This window comes from Peromyscus eremicus, chromosome 22, assembly GCF_949786415.1.
Source record: "Peromyscus eremicus chromosome 22, PerEre_H2_v1, whole genome shotgun sequence".
Lineage (NCBI taxonomy): Eukaryota > Metazoa > Chordata > Mammalia > Rodentia > Cricetidae > Peromyscus > Peromyscus eremicus.
This window is the reverse complement of record NC_081437.1, coordinates 19,232,215-19,246,119: the sequence shown is the minus strand read 5'-3', so window position 1 is coordinate 19,246,119 and position 13,905 is coordinate 19,232,215. Positions and strand designations below refer to the sequence as shown.

Here is a 13,905-nt window from a genome sequence, read left to right as displayed (position 1 = left end):
CTAACCTCTCAAATTCTGTTTAACAACGACGAAAAGACCGTGTTGGTAAAAACTGATGGAGGTCAAAAAGCAGAGGGAGTGGACTATTTAAACCAACAACTGAGGGCGGAAGAGCGATTTCTGAGATCACTTCCGTTGCGGGGTTGAGTTCCGGAATCAACAACAGGAAGGGCCAATCAGAGCCTCCCCCCGGGAGCCAATGGGAGAGCCGATTACAAACAGCCAATCCGGGCGGCGCTGTCACTGTTATGGTCCTGTCAGGGCGCCGGCGTCGTGGTGCTTGGGCGCTCGCCACCGGCCGGACTCGGGTGCGACCGCGGCAGGAGCAGCCGGGTGGCCTGGCTCGCGTGTCTCCGCCCTCGCCCCAGCCCGTGCCTCCCGGCTCGCAGGCCGCCCGGTAGCACGAGCGTTGCGGATCGGCCCCGAGGCCCCGGGCCCAGCCGCGCTTCAGCACCGCCGAGGGCTCCGAGGCCGGCGGGATGCAGCCTCCGGGCCCGCCCCCGGCCTATGCGCCCGCCAACGGGGACTTCACCTTTGTCTCCTCGGCGGACGCGGAAGGTGAGAGCGGGCCTGGCGGGGCTCCGGGGACAGGGATGGCGGAGTGGGGACTCCGCCCCTCTGCCCGCTGGGCCTCCCCCCCCCCCCCCCCCCCCGAGGCCGCCGGTGACGAGGGAGGGTGCGGGGCGCGGGCTCCGCCGCCCCGCCTCCCCCAACCATCCCCGGCTGCGAGCCGTGTTCTTTCCGAAATGCTCGGCTCCGCGGTTACTCCAGAAAGAAAGAGTCAGGGATCAAAGCATGAGAACAAAGTGGGGCTGTGTTCCTCTGCTATTAATAGAAAAGCTTTTTTTCTTTCTTTCTCCTGAGGTTACTTTTGGCAGGTTAAGGATCACTTCCTCTAAGTGTCGTGGTTTTTATTGAATTTGATTTCTAGCCCAAATCTTCGTGTCGACACAGTTTGCAGTGTTTGACCACAATATTCAGAAAACTGGATTTAGGAGCGTTTGAAACTTCAGGAATTCAACTCAGCGTCCCCAACAGCCCCTACAGACTTGGCTTGTATTGTTTTGATCATCCGATTGTGCTGGGAAGATTTTTCTGCTGCATGGGATTTTTCCCCTCTTTGTTCAACTCCTTTTAACCTGACGCTTTATTATCCTCTAGTAATTTTGGGTTTTTGCTTTAATTTTATTTACTTTCCAGGGACCAGATTTAACTGCCTAATATGAAAAGACAAGCTGATTTCGCTTTAGAAAATCAGTCTTAGAGACTAGGGTGTGTTGGGTGGTGAATCCCAGTGATCCCAGAGCTTGGAAGGCAGAGGCAGGTAGATCTCTATGAGTTTAAGGCCAGCCTGGACTACATACATATTAAGTTCCAGGACAGCCAGGACTACATACTGAGTGAGACCTTGTCTCAACAAAGAAGAAAGAAAAGAAATTTCTGTCTAGAGATGAACGTAGATTTTCTTCGAAATTGGATTTCTATAAATATGTTTTGTTCCCTCCTTTAGAAATTATTTTGGGCCGGGCGGTGGTGGCACACGCCTTTAATCCCAGCACTCGGGAGGCAGAGCCAGGCGGATCTCTGTGAGTTCGAGACCAGCCTGGGCTACCAAGTGAGTCCCAGGAAAGGCGCAAAGCTACACAGAGAAACCCTGTCTCGAAAAACCAAAAAAAAAAAAAGGAAATTATTTTGGAGCCAGGTGGTGGTGGCGCGGTCCTTTAATCCCAGTCACACTAAATTACCCAGGCTGGCCTTACACTCAATATGTAGCCAATATTACCTTGAATGTGTGATTTTGCCTCAGTCTCCAGAGCAACTGGAGTTATTACTTTATGTCAGACAAGTAGATAATTCTGTATCTGGTTTATGTCTGCATGCCAGCAGAATTAACATTACCTGGCTCGTAGTTAGGTATAATCTCCCTTTATCTGGATTTATATTTTATCAGGATCTCTGGGTAATTCATAAGCACATTAACCTTTTTGAGAAGCACTGGCTTAGAATTTCATAAATAATTAAAGAAGAGGAAATTTTACCTGACTAGATCAGAGAAAGCCAGGCAAGGTGAATCACATCTGTAATTCCCTGCTCTTGAGAGGCTAAGACAGAGAGATTAAGGAGAGTTCAAGTCCAACCTGGACTAGAGTGAGACTTTCTCAGACAGAATAGTAACGAAAGTCAAGAAAATTTTATGGAGATGATATTTTGCAAGATGTAGCCTATCGATATTGGACTGATAGGAAAGAGATAGAAATTTTGGTGGGATGATATGTGCTATAAAAAAATATGATGTAGGGCTAAGGGAGGAGCTTACTTAATTGGTAGTAGGCAGAAGGCTGAGTTTAATCTCCAGCACTGTATAAAGTAGGATGGTGACTCATCCTAGCATTTGGAAGGTGGAAGCAGGAAGACCGGAAGTTCAGGATCATCCTTGTCTATGTATTGAATTTGAGGCCAGCCTGGGCTACATGCCGTAGCCTCCTGAGTGCTGGGATTACAGGCATATACCAATGTACTTGGCATGCGTTTCATCTCTTCTGGTTTTGTTGTTGTTGTTTTGATTTTGTTTTTTCTTTTCTTTTTTTTTTTTTTTTTTGTTTTTTTGTTTTTCGAGACAGGGTTTCTCTGTGTAGCTTTGCGCCTTTCCTGGGACTCACTTGGTAGCCCAGGCTGGCCTCGGACTCACAGAGATCTGCCTGGCTCTGCCTCCCGAGTGCTGGGATTAAAGGCGTGCGCCACCACCGCCCGGCGATTTTGTTTTTTAGGTTATTTTGTTTTTTCTAATTGCAAAATAAAAAGTAGTACAATGTCTGTCATTGATAAAATGTGAAGATTATATGAAATAGCAAATATTCATAAAGATTGGCAAATTATAATTACATGAATATATGTGCATTTCGGTTCACATTCACATATTTCACCTGGTTCACAGTTTTGTTTTCTCTCCTAAGATCTCAGTGGTTCTATAGCAACTCCAGATGTCAAATTAAATCTCGGTGGAGGTGGAGAGTTTATCAAAGAATCTACAGCTACTACATTTCTGAGACAAAGAGGCTATGGCTGGCTTTTGGAAGTTGAAGACGAGGATCCTGAAGATAACAAGCCACTTCTGTATGTGAAGAATATGTCGTTTGTGATTTGAAGGGATGTTTATGTTCTTGATGTTTTTAAAGACAGATGAGGAGAATTGTAACCTCTTAGGTGAAAAACAGTAACGGGCTAGAGAGATGGGTCAGCAGTTATGAGTGCTTCCTGCTCCTTCAGAGAACTGGAGTTTAGTGCCATCATCATCCATCTCAGGCAACACAACTGCCTGTTGCTCCAGCTTCTCGGGATCTGACGTTGTCTTCTGGCCTTTGTGGGCACCCATGTATGCTTGGCATTCACTTATACAAACACACATGCACATAAACAAGTCTTTAAAACAGTAGAAGTTTTCAGTTTTACTGGTACTCTAAAAAACTGAAGCAGTGAGGAAAGAATGCTTTTAGCCTGTTGAATGTGGGTGTCAGGAGCTTTTGAAATGGGAACTGGAGAGATGGCCCAGTGGTGAAGAGCACTTGCTGCTCTTGCAGAAGACTGGGTTTCTGCCCAGAATCCATATGGTGGCTTACAACTGCTTGTAACTCTAGCCCAGGGGATCTGATTCCCTCTTCTGACTTCTGAGGGCATCAGGCTCTCATGTATTACACAGGCACACATGCAGATAAAACACTTATTTAAAAAAAAAAAAAAAAAAAAAAAAACAACTCTTTAAAAATATTAAAGCTGAAGCTGGGCAGTGGTGGCACATGCTTTTAATTCCAGCACTTGGGAAGGCAGAGGCAGGAGGATGTCTGTGAGTTCAAGGCCAGTCTGGTCTACAGAGTGAGTTCCAGGATAGGTTCCAAAAGCTACACAGAGAAAACCTGTCTCAAAAAACCAAAACCAAAACAAAACAAAATTATAGCTGGAAAGCCAGGCTGTGTAATATATGCATGTAATTTCAGTATTTGAGAGGTAGAAACACAAGCATCAGGAGTTCAGCCCAGAAAACCTGAGCTGTAGGTTCAGGGAGAGACCCTGTCTCAAAAGCACCATATGGAGAGTGATAGAGAAGAGTACTCAGCACCTTCTTCTGGCCTCAGTGAGTGTGTACGGGCACTTTCACCTGCACATAGACCTGGTCATGCACTCCAACAGATTCACACTCATGTGTGAATCCTTAATAAATAAGTGAATCTTTAAAAGAAAGAAAGAGATCCACTCGGCTGGCATGCCTTCAATCCTAACACTCCAGAGACAAGAGACAGGTAGTCATTTTGAGTTCGAGGCCAGCAAGGATACTTGGTGAGACCCTCTCTCAAAAGAGAGAGGGACCACTTTAAAAAAAATGAAGTCCTATGTTTCTTTTACATACATATAAACAAATATACTCTGCACTGTTTTATCTTGTTTGACCAGCTATCCCAAATAATCAGTGTCATCAAAAGATCCAAGGTTCTGGTGTAGTTAAGGGTGAAATTCAGGTTTAAAACATAATTCTGGGCCAGGCACGGTGGCACACACCTTTATCCTAGGACTCAGGCAGAGGCAGATCTTGGAAGCACTTTGTTTCACTTCATGCTACTATAGTTTCAAAACACCAGCAACTGTGAGATTGTAGATGTTTCAGCATCTCTAAAGCTGAGATATTTTCCCGTGGAATCAGTCTAATGTATACTTCAAATGCTGTCTAGTTTAAATGTAAAGTTCTTTTAAACCTGTTTTACTCTTCAAAATGACATGTTTTTTAACTGTCTTCTTTTACAATTGTAGGGAAGAATTGGACATTGATCTGAAGGATATCTACTATAAAATCCGCTGTGTTTTGATGCCCATGCCGTCACTTGGTTTTAACAGACAAGTGGTGAGAGACAACCCTGACTTCTGGGGCCCACTGGCTGTTGTCCTCTTCTTTTCAATGATATCATTGTATGGACAGTTTAGGGTAAGTATGCCTCACTTTATGTAGACGTTAGATCTTTTTATGAGACTCAGAAATTAGGTGTAGTCACATACTTACTATAAAAACATGTTTGAGAGATGTTTTACGTTTGCCCATTTTCCTGACTTGTTTGGTCCTGAAATTGTTTCATAATGGATTAAGTCGGGTGTACCTTGGATTGATTCTTTCTCAGTGTATCCACATTTTATTTTACATTTTCATTTATTTTACTGTATGTGTATGTTTTGTCTGCATGCAAGTGTGTGTACTATGCACATGCCTGTTGGATTCCCTGGAGCTGGGCTGATAGATGGCTTTTAGTCATGCTGTGGGTGCTAGGAATCTCCTGGGCCCCTTGCAAGAGCAGCCAGTACTCTTAACCACTAAGCTGTCCCTAGCCCCAGGTTTTCCACATTTTATTAGTTTTTTTATGATTAATTTTATTATTTTTAATTATGTGTATGTGTGAGGCGGAGGCAGATGGATCTCTGTGAGTTCAAGGACAGCTTGGTCTACATAGCAAGTTCCTGTCTCCAAAAAAAAGTGTGTGTGTGTGTGTGTGTGTGTGTGTGTGTGTGTGTGTACATGTGTGTGTGCATGTAGTGCTGGTACCTGGGAAAGTCAGAGGTATTGAATTCTACAGGGGTTGAAGTCATACCCAGTGTGAGTGCTGACAGTTAAATTTGGGTCTCAGAAGAGTGACATGTTCTTACTGCAGAGCCATCTTTTCAGCTCTCTGTGACTAAATACCAGGCAGAAGCACCCTGAGGAAGGAAGGTTTATTTTGGCGCTCAGTTCACGGTGGGGAGGACATGATGCGAGAAGCTCGCCCCTTCTTCCATTTCCTTCACTTACCTACCCCAACTCATGGAATAATACCATTCACATTAGGTAGATCTTCCCACATCCATTCACCAAACTTAGAAACTCCTACCCAGAGGTCTGTCTCCAAGTGATTTTGATGTTGGGTTTTGTTTTGTTTTGTTTTTTTTCTGAGACAGGGTTTCTCTGTGGCTATCCTGGAACTCACTCTGTAGACCACGCTGGCCTTGAACTCAGAGATCCACCTGCCACCACCACCACCACCACCACCACCGCCCAACTTCTCTAGGTGATTTTGAATTGTCTTGTTAAATGATTCTGTTAGACCAAGTGTTGTGGGGCACGCCTTAATCCCAGCACTTGGGAAGCAGAACCATCAGGTAGTTCTCTGTGAATTTGAGGCTGGTCTGATCCACATAGCCAGTCCCAGGACCTTGTCTCTAAAAAGCAAGAAAAAAGCAAAATAAAGAAAAAAACACAAGTTACTTTTGGTCATGATGTTTGTCACAGCCATACACATAGAGCCTCATTCCTGGTAATAAGCAAGTACTTTATCCCTGAGCTGTGTATCTAGCCTTATTTTTGTTTGTGAGACATGGTCTCACTAATTTGTTTTTATTTTTGTTTTGGGGCTCACTCTGTAGCCTAGGCAGGCCTTGATCTTGTGATCCTCCTGCCTCAGATGTCTGAGTATTAAGATAAAGGTATATGCCACCAGTTTGACTTGTTCTTTATTATTAATATGCTTTAGAGATACTGTGCAATCATTTGAACACCTTGTTTCTCGTCAAACTTAAGCCTAATAAATTTTGAACCCAATTAGTACTGTAGTATTGATTGAATGGTAATTATCCTAATTCCTTCATTTCATCCGTTTATTAAGTATTTTCTAAGGAACAGCCACCCTTCTTTTCTGTTACTTTATTACCCAGTTATTTACATCAGCATGGGTTCCTGAATGTTTTTTATTGTTCAGATTGTTCCAGCTTTAGCCATTGGGGGCATCTTCAGGCTTTCTGTGACTTTTGCGCTTACCCCTTACTTTGTATGTGTATGTGTGTGCATGCACCATTTGTATTTGTGTGTGGGCAGGTGAGTGTGCATTGGTGTGTTTACACGTGCTGACCAGAAGTCAACTTGGATGGTTGTTCTTCAGAATGCTGTCTACTTTGATTTTTGGGACAGGGTCTAAGTTAGACCTGGGGCTTGCCAGTTAGCTAGGTTCTGCCTCCATTTCCCCATTGCTGGGATTACAGGTATGCCACTTCAGCCAGCTTTTTGTGTGAGTCTTGGGAATCAAGCCTCAGGCTTGTGGGCAAGCACTTTATCAGCTGAGCTGTTTCTTAGTCCATGTTACATACTTCTTGAGCATACTTTTCTTCTAACCCCACAGGCGTGTATAAACTAAGTTTGCGTTCTTTCTCTGGTGGAGCCTGGAAAGCAGTCAGTACTCTTGAAAAGGTTCCATTCTAGTGAGGGAATATTAGGAACCAAAATCTGGAAGTTGGGTATAGTGGGAGGCTGAGGAAAGAAGACTGCTGTAGGTTTGAGGTCATCCTGAGGCACATGGTGAGTTTGAAGCCAGCCTGCACTACCGTGTGAGACCTAGTTCAGAATGAAGGAGGAAACCAAGATCTAGGCAGTGTTTCTTTTATTTTCTCTCTTTCTTTCTTTCTTTCTTTCTTTTTTTTTTTTTTTTTTTGTTTGTTTTTTGTTTAGAGACAGGCTTTCTCTGTGTAACAACCCTGGGTGACCTGGATCTCACTCTGTAGACCAGGCTGGCTTCAAACACACAGAGATCCACCTGCCTCTGCCTCCTTAGCGCTGGGATTAAAGGCGTGCGCCACCACCATTCCCATATGTTTATGTTTCTAATGGAGTGTTATTTGTGGTGTTAAGTATATATGAGGAGTTTAAATTACCTGACATGTCTGCCATATTCAATAATTACATGAATGTATAAGTAAGTTTTAAAGACTTCTTAGGAAAACTGGCAGCTTATTTTGGGAATGTTTTTTGCTTGCAGGATGTGATAAGCCATGGGAGCTAATAGTAAACATTTTGTCTTCTTTAAAGTTATCTTTTATCACCAGGTGCATATGTTTGGGAGGCAGAGGCAGGCAGATCTCTGAGTTCCAGGCCAGCCTGGTCTACAGAGTGAGTTGTAGGACAGCCAGAGCTACACAGAGAAACCCTGCCTTGAAAAACCAAAAAAAAAATATATACTATATATATAATCTTTTGTCATGTGTCCTGAAATACTGAAGATTTTTGTTTGTTTTTGAGACAGGATTTCTCTGTGTAGCTTTGGAGCCTTTCTTGGAACTCACTGTGTAGCCCAGTCTGGCCTCAAACTCACAGAGATCCACCTGCCTCTGCCTCCTGAGTGCTGGGATTAAAGGCATGCACCACCTTCCCCTTTCGAAATACTGAAGTTTCTTTAACAGTTAGTAGTTGTTGTATTTTCAGTTTGGTTCTAAGTTTGTATTACACCTTGTATTTGTAAGTTGTGGAAATGTGCTTGAGAACTAACAGAACCTCTGACCTGAAATGGGGCATGCCAAGCTGTCTTAAGTAGCAGAGAGTTGAATTTCTGAAAACATAGCAGTTTATTAGATTTTTTAATTAATGATTTCTTTTTCCTTTGTAAGGTGGTCTCATGGATTATAACCATTTGGATATTTGGTTCACTGACAATTTTCTTACTGGCTAGAGTTCTTGGTGGAGAAGTAAGTACTTAATTTTGAAAGGTTCTTTAGTGTTTGTTTTTGTTTTGTGTTCTAGACAGTCTCACTATAGAGCCTTGAAACTCACTTTGTAGACCAGACTGGCCTTGAACTCACAAAGATCTGTGTGTTTCTACTTCCTAAGTGCTGAGGTAAAAGGGTGGGGATGTCACGAAAGGAAAGAAAAAAATAGTAATTTTGTGTACCTGTGTATGTACAAATGAGTGCAGGTACCCATGGATTCCAGAAGAGGTCATCAGACCTTGTCCAGCTGGAGCTGGCCTGGTGTTGGGAGCTGAACTCAGGTGTGCTGCAAGAGCAGTACATGCCTGTGACTGCTGAACCCTCTTTCCAGTCTGTCTGTCTGTTTGTTTTGGAGCCTAGAACTTGTTATGTAGATCAGACTTCTCAGCCCAAAAAAATTGTGCTGAATGGATATTTTTAACCCATCTAACAGTTTTGCAACATCACACATTTGTCATTTAGAAAACACTACTTTTATCAGATGTGGTGATGCACGCATTTAATCCCAGTATTCAGGAGGAAGCAAGTGGCAGGTAGAGTTCTGAGTTTGAGGCCAGCCTGGTCTGTGTAGTGAGTTCCAGGACAGCCAGGGCTGTATAGATAGATCCTGTCTCAAAAAAACAAGAAAACATTAGTTCTATATACCGTCTTACTACCATGAACATGACAGTCTTGTTTGGTCTGGGAACTTAAGTATGGTAGGACTTAACTAGTTCTTGAGTGAGAGAAAATATGTTTGACTGCTTTGTGATCTTTAAATATTTACTTGAAGGCTGTGGTGTAGCTCAAATCTGGAGGTCTGGGTTAAATTCCTAGCACTGGCCAGAAAGAGGGTTCAGCACTTAAGAGCACTTGATGCTCTTGCAAAGCCCCTGAGTTCAGTTCCCAGCCCCCACATGGCATCTAAGAAAGAACTGTTTATCACTACAGTTCCAGGTGTCGAATGCCTTGTCCTGACTTCCATTATCACATACACATGGACCCAAGAACATACCCATAAATAAAAATTAAATTAAAAAAAAAAAATTCAGCCAGGTGGCGGTGGCGCACGCCTTTAGTCCCAGCACTCTAGTCCCAGCACTGAGGAGACAGAGCCAGGCAGATCTCTGTGAGTTCGAGGCCAGCCTGGTCTATAGAACAAGATCAGGACAGGCACCAAAACTACACAGAGAAACCCTGTCTCAGAACAAAAAGAAGTTATGGTAAGCTTCTGTTCACAGTCTCCTACTTGCCCTTCCTTCTGTCTCTCTGTGCCACACATGACTTCTTTGGATCTTGGATTTTTAATCTGAAGATGGTGATTATGATCTTTTAAAATGGTCTTTTAGCAAAGTATGGTGTTCCACACCTGTACTCCTGGCATGGGGAGGCTGTGGCAGAGGACCAAGTTTGAAGCCAGCTTGGGATACATGGCCAGATCTTGTTTCCTCTCCATATCCTCCACCCCTCACACCCCCACCCCCCACCCCCACAAAAAAACCTCGGTATTGTAGGTCAAAACCATAATGTCAACACTCCAGAGATGGAAGCAGACGAATCAGTTCAGTGTCGTCCTTGACTACATAGTGAGTTTGAAGTCATCCTGAGTTATAGGAGACCCAGTCTCAAAAAAGGGGAGGGAAGGCTGGAGGGATGGCTCAGTGGTTTAGAGTACTTGCTACTCTTCAAGAGAATCCCTATGATAGTGTTTCACAACCTTTCAAACTCCAGTTGCAAGGGAAAATACTTAAGAAGACTTTAAGAGTTACTTTGTTTTATGTGTGTGTATGTGTATCCCGTGTACTGAAGGTGGTTAGACATCATCCTAAAGCTAGAGACAAAGGCTGGTAATATGGGTTTTGACTATTAGGAAACTGAAACATTGAAAATACCGTGATAAAAAGGCCCTGGAATGTATAAGACAAGGTGATAATTTGAAATACATTGGGTGTGATTTCTTGATTCTCATGTTTATGTCAGTACAACAAAGAATGGTACTGAAAAATGATTAAGTATCCTAATTCATATGATATTTATTTCAATTTTTAAAAATTCACAGGTTGCATATGGCCAAGTTCTTGGAGTGATAGGCTATTCGTTACTTCCTCTCATTGTAATAGCCCCTGTACTTTTGGTGGTTGGATCCTTTGAAATGGTGTCTACACTTATAAAAGTAAGTTATACAGCATGAAATAAACAGCTGACTTTTCTGTACCAAAGTATGTTGGTCCTCTGGCTAAGAATATTGTAACCTAAACTTACAACTTCCTGAGACAGTGGTATTTGGGAACAGAGACAATTTTTACCAATTTAGTTTCTTTTGATCCCCCCCCTCACCACCACCACCAGAAATTGTGAAATCTATAGGCATCTCAGGGAGACTGGAGACCCAATAAAATTTCAGGATAATATAGTCATAATTAAAATTTTTTGAGTATTTCTTCTCAGCACTATTAAATATGAATTCATGGGGCAGATTTGGGAGGGGTGTGTTTCCCGAGTGCTAGGATTAAAGCCGTGCACCACCACTGCCTGTCACCTTAGAAACTCTTAAATTTGATCTGGGCATGGTGGCACAGCCCTTTAATCTACCAGGCATGGTGGTAGTCTACACCTTGGAAGATTAAAGCAGGAGGACCAGAAATTGAAAGTTCCCCTCAGATACATGGGCAGTTTGAAGTTAGTCTTGACTAAGGCACAGCCTGGTGCCCGTCCTTATTGTAGATCTGGTGCCTCTTCCCATTCCTAGGAAAACAGTGGTAATAATAATGTGTACAATTTTTTTTTTAAGATTTATTTATTTATTATGTATACAGTGTTCTGTCTGCACATACCCCTGCAGGCCAGAAGAGGGCACCAGATCTCATTACAGATGGCTGTGAGCCACCATGTGGTCTCTGGGAATTGAACTCTGGACCTTTGGAAGAACAAGCAGTGCTCTTAACCTCTGACCCATCCCTCCAGCCCATAATGTGTACAATTTTAACTCAAGTTGTGAGCCTTCTTTCAGGGATCATTTTATTCAACAATTTGGCAGAAATGATGGTTTTCTCAAAAGTTGCCAGATTATCAGGGTGTGGTGCCTCAGGGAGTTCATACTCCTAGTACTGAGGTGGTTGAGTCAAGCATGTTGTGGGTTCAAAAGCAAGCCTGAGCCAAATAATTCCAGTACAGTGGGATACTGAATGAAACCATGTCTCAAAAAATAAAAAAATAACATGATCATAATCACTAGGGACACTTGTTTACAAGACTGGACACTAAATATTTTCCTTAGAAAATTTTTGTTTTTGTTTGTTTTTTGTTTTTTTTGAGACAGGGTTTCTCTGTGAAACAGTCCTGGCTGTCCTGGAACTCACTCTGTAGACCAGGTTGGCCTCGAACTCACAGAGATCCACCTGCCTCTGTCTCCTGAGTGCTAGGATTAAAGGCATGCACCACCACTGCCTGTCACCTTAGAAACTCTTAAATTTGATCTGGGCATGGTGGCACAGCCCTTTAATCTTTACATTCAGGAAACAGCTGTACTTCAGTGTCTGAGTTTGGGGTCAGCTTGGTCTACATAGTTAAGTTTCATTTATTTGTATGCTGTACGAATGGGCGCATTGTATCCAGGTATGGCTTTTTGAGAGGGGCGGGGAGGAAAGAGAGAGTTGTATTCTAGTTTGCTGCTGTTTTTGTTTTTAGACAGTCTGACATTATAGCCACAGCTGGCCATGAACTCACTGTGTAGTTCAGGCTGGCCTTGAATTCAGGTGGTAGGTGAGTGCCAAAGTCTCACTTGGCTAAGGGTGGCAGTGGTGCATGTCTTTAGTCCCAGCACTCAGAGACAGGTGGATCTCTATGAGTTCGAGGCCAGCCTGGTCTACAGAGTAAGTTCTAGGACAGGCTCCAAAGCTACATTGACAAACCCTGTCTCAAAAACCAAAAAGAGCCTCTCTTGGATCATTTTTTTAAAACATGGTAAATGTTCTCTGTGATTCCCAATGTCGATTGATTGCTAATATGCTGCTGTCTTCTTTCTCTCTTTCTTTTCGAAGCTGTTCGGTGTGTTTTGGGCTGCCTACAGTGCTGCTTCATTACTTGTAGGTGAAGAATTCAAGACCAAAAAGCCTCTCCTCATTTATCCAATCTTTTTATTGTACATTTATTTTTTGTCCTTATATACTGGAGTGTGATCCAAGTTGTACATGAGTTGAAAAAGATGGTGTTACCTTTGTATTTAGCTGGGAGTTCTTGCTGAAGGGTTTGGAGAGGACATAACTAGAAATTTTATACATTCCAGATAGAAAGACAGGGTTAAAGTCTTTTTAAAACAATATTTTTTGTATTTAAGTAATTGCAGTTATCTGGGATTTTTTGGTCAGAATTCTGAATTCTGTTTGGTTCTTCATATTCCACGAATAAATAAAAAGCATTGTGTTTTTTTCAGATTGTGTCAATATTCAACTGAACACTTGTGCCAAATGCACCTATATGGGTAATTGTATCTCACTTGAAGTATAAATTGACAACATCCTGAAAATCTAAAAGTGCAATTTTTTTTTTCCTTTGAAGAACTTTCTCCTGCACCACAGATCCTGTAGATACCTATTTATATTTATACATATATATTTATGAAATAATTCTTATTCACAAAATATATTTCTGAATAGCCTAAAAATTAAGATACTAAATCTGATGCTTAAACTTTCCTTAATTTGGCCATTAATGTTTTTTATTTAAAACTTAAAATTTATTTTTAAATCGTGTGTAATTTTTGAAATAATAGTTGCGGTGTAGATTTGGTTTGTGTGTCTATGCTCTTAAAAAACAGTTTTGAATGTCTAAACATTTGATTTAAAGTTTCTGTTTATCTTTTTGACCAAAGCAGCAAGAGATATAATTAATATGGCATTCATTAAAATCATTAATATATAGGAAAAAATAATATTTATAGCATCAGTAAATATTTTTTAAGTGGTACCTTTCAATCATAAAAAGTTGCGGGAAAGAGACCTTTGAGGTCGTGTGGTCTTGAACAATGTTATAATGCAGTAGAAAATAAAGCGTTTTCCAGCTGTGTGCTTTGTCTTACAATACCTTTTCCTATATTACTTGATACTTTAAAAAGTATTGGTTTCTTTCCGACAAATTTACAGTGTTTGCTAAGGGAAATATTAAGAAAATTTTATCAAAGAAGTTCTTTTGTAAATCCGTATTCCATGTATATTTTTAATATTATTTTGTAAAGTAGATGAACTATTTTATCTGTATTCATAAAATAGCAAATCCTGTTAGCACATTATTGTATTATTCTTTCTGGTTTGCCCAAAAAAGTTAACGTCTGTTCTTGATATGGCATAACATCATCGTCTCTGTTCCTTAGGCAAAATAGATCTAGGA

The 13,905-nt window shown here is 41.8% G+C and overlaps 1 protein-coding gene across 1 annotated transcript; it reads left to right on the top strand.

Annotated features, from left to right (window-relative positions):
* Positions 1 to 257: 257 nt before the first annotated feature.
* Positions 258 to 13,584, top strand: Yipf4 (Yip1 domain family member 4). Its single transcript, XM_059248423.1, has 6 exons — positions 258 to 558; positions 2,955 to 3,114; positions 4,801 to 4,972; positions 8,443 to 8,520; positions 10,580 to 10,693; positions 12,561 to 13,584. The coding sequence occupies exons 1-6, from the start codon at positions 480 to 482 to the stop codon at positions 12,696 to 12,698; spliced, it is 741 nt and encodes a 246-aa protein (XP_059104406.1). The 5' UTR covers positions 258 to 479; the 3' UTR covers positions 12,699 to 13,584.
* The last annotated feature ends 321 nt before the right edge of the window (positions 13,585 to 13,905 follow it).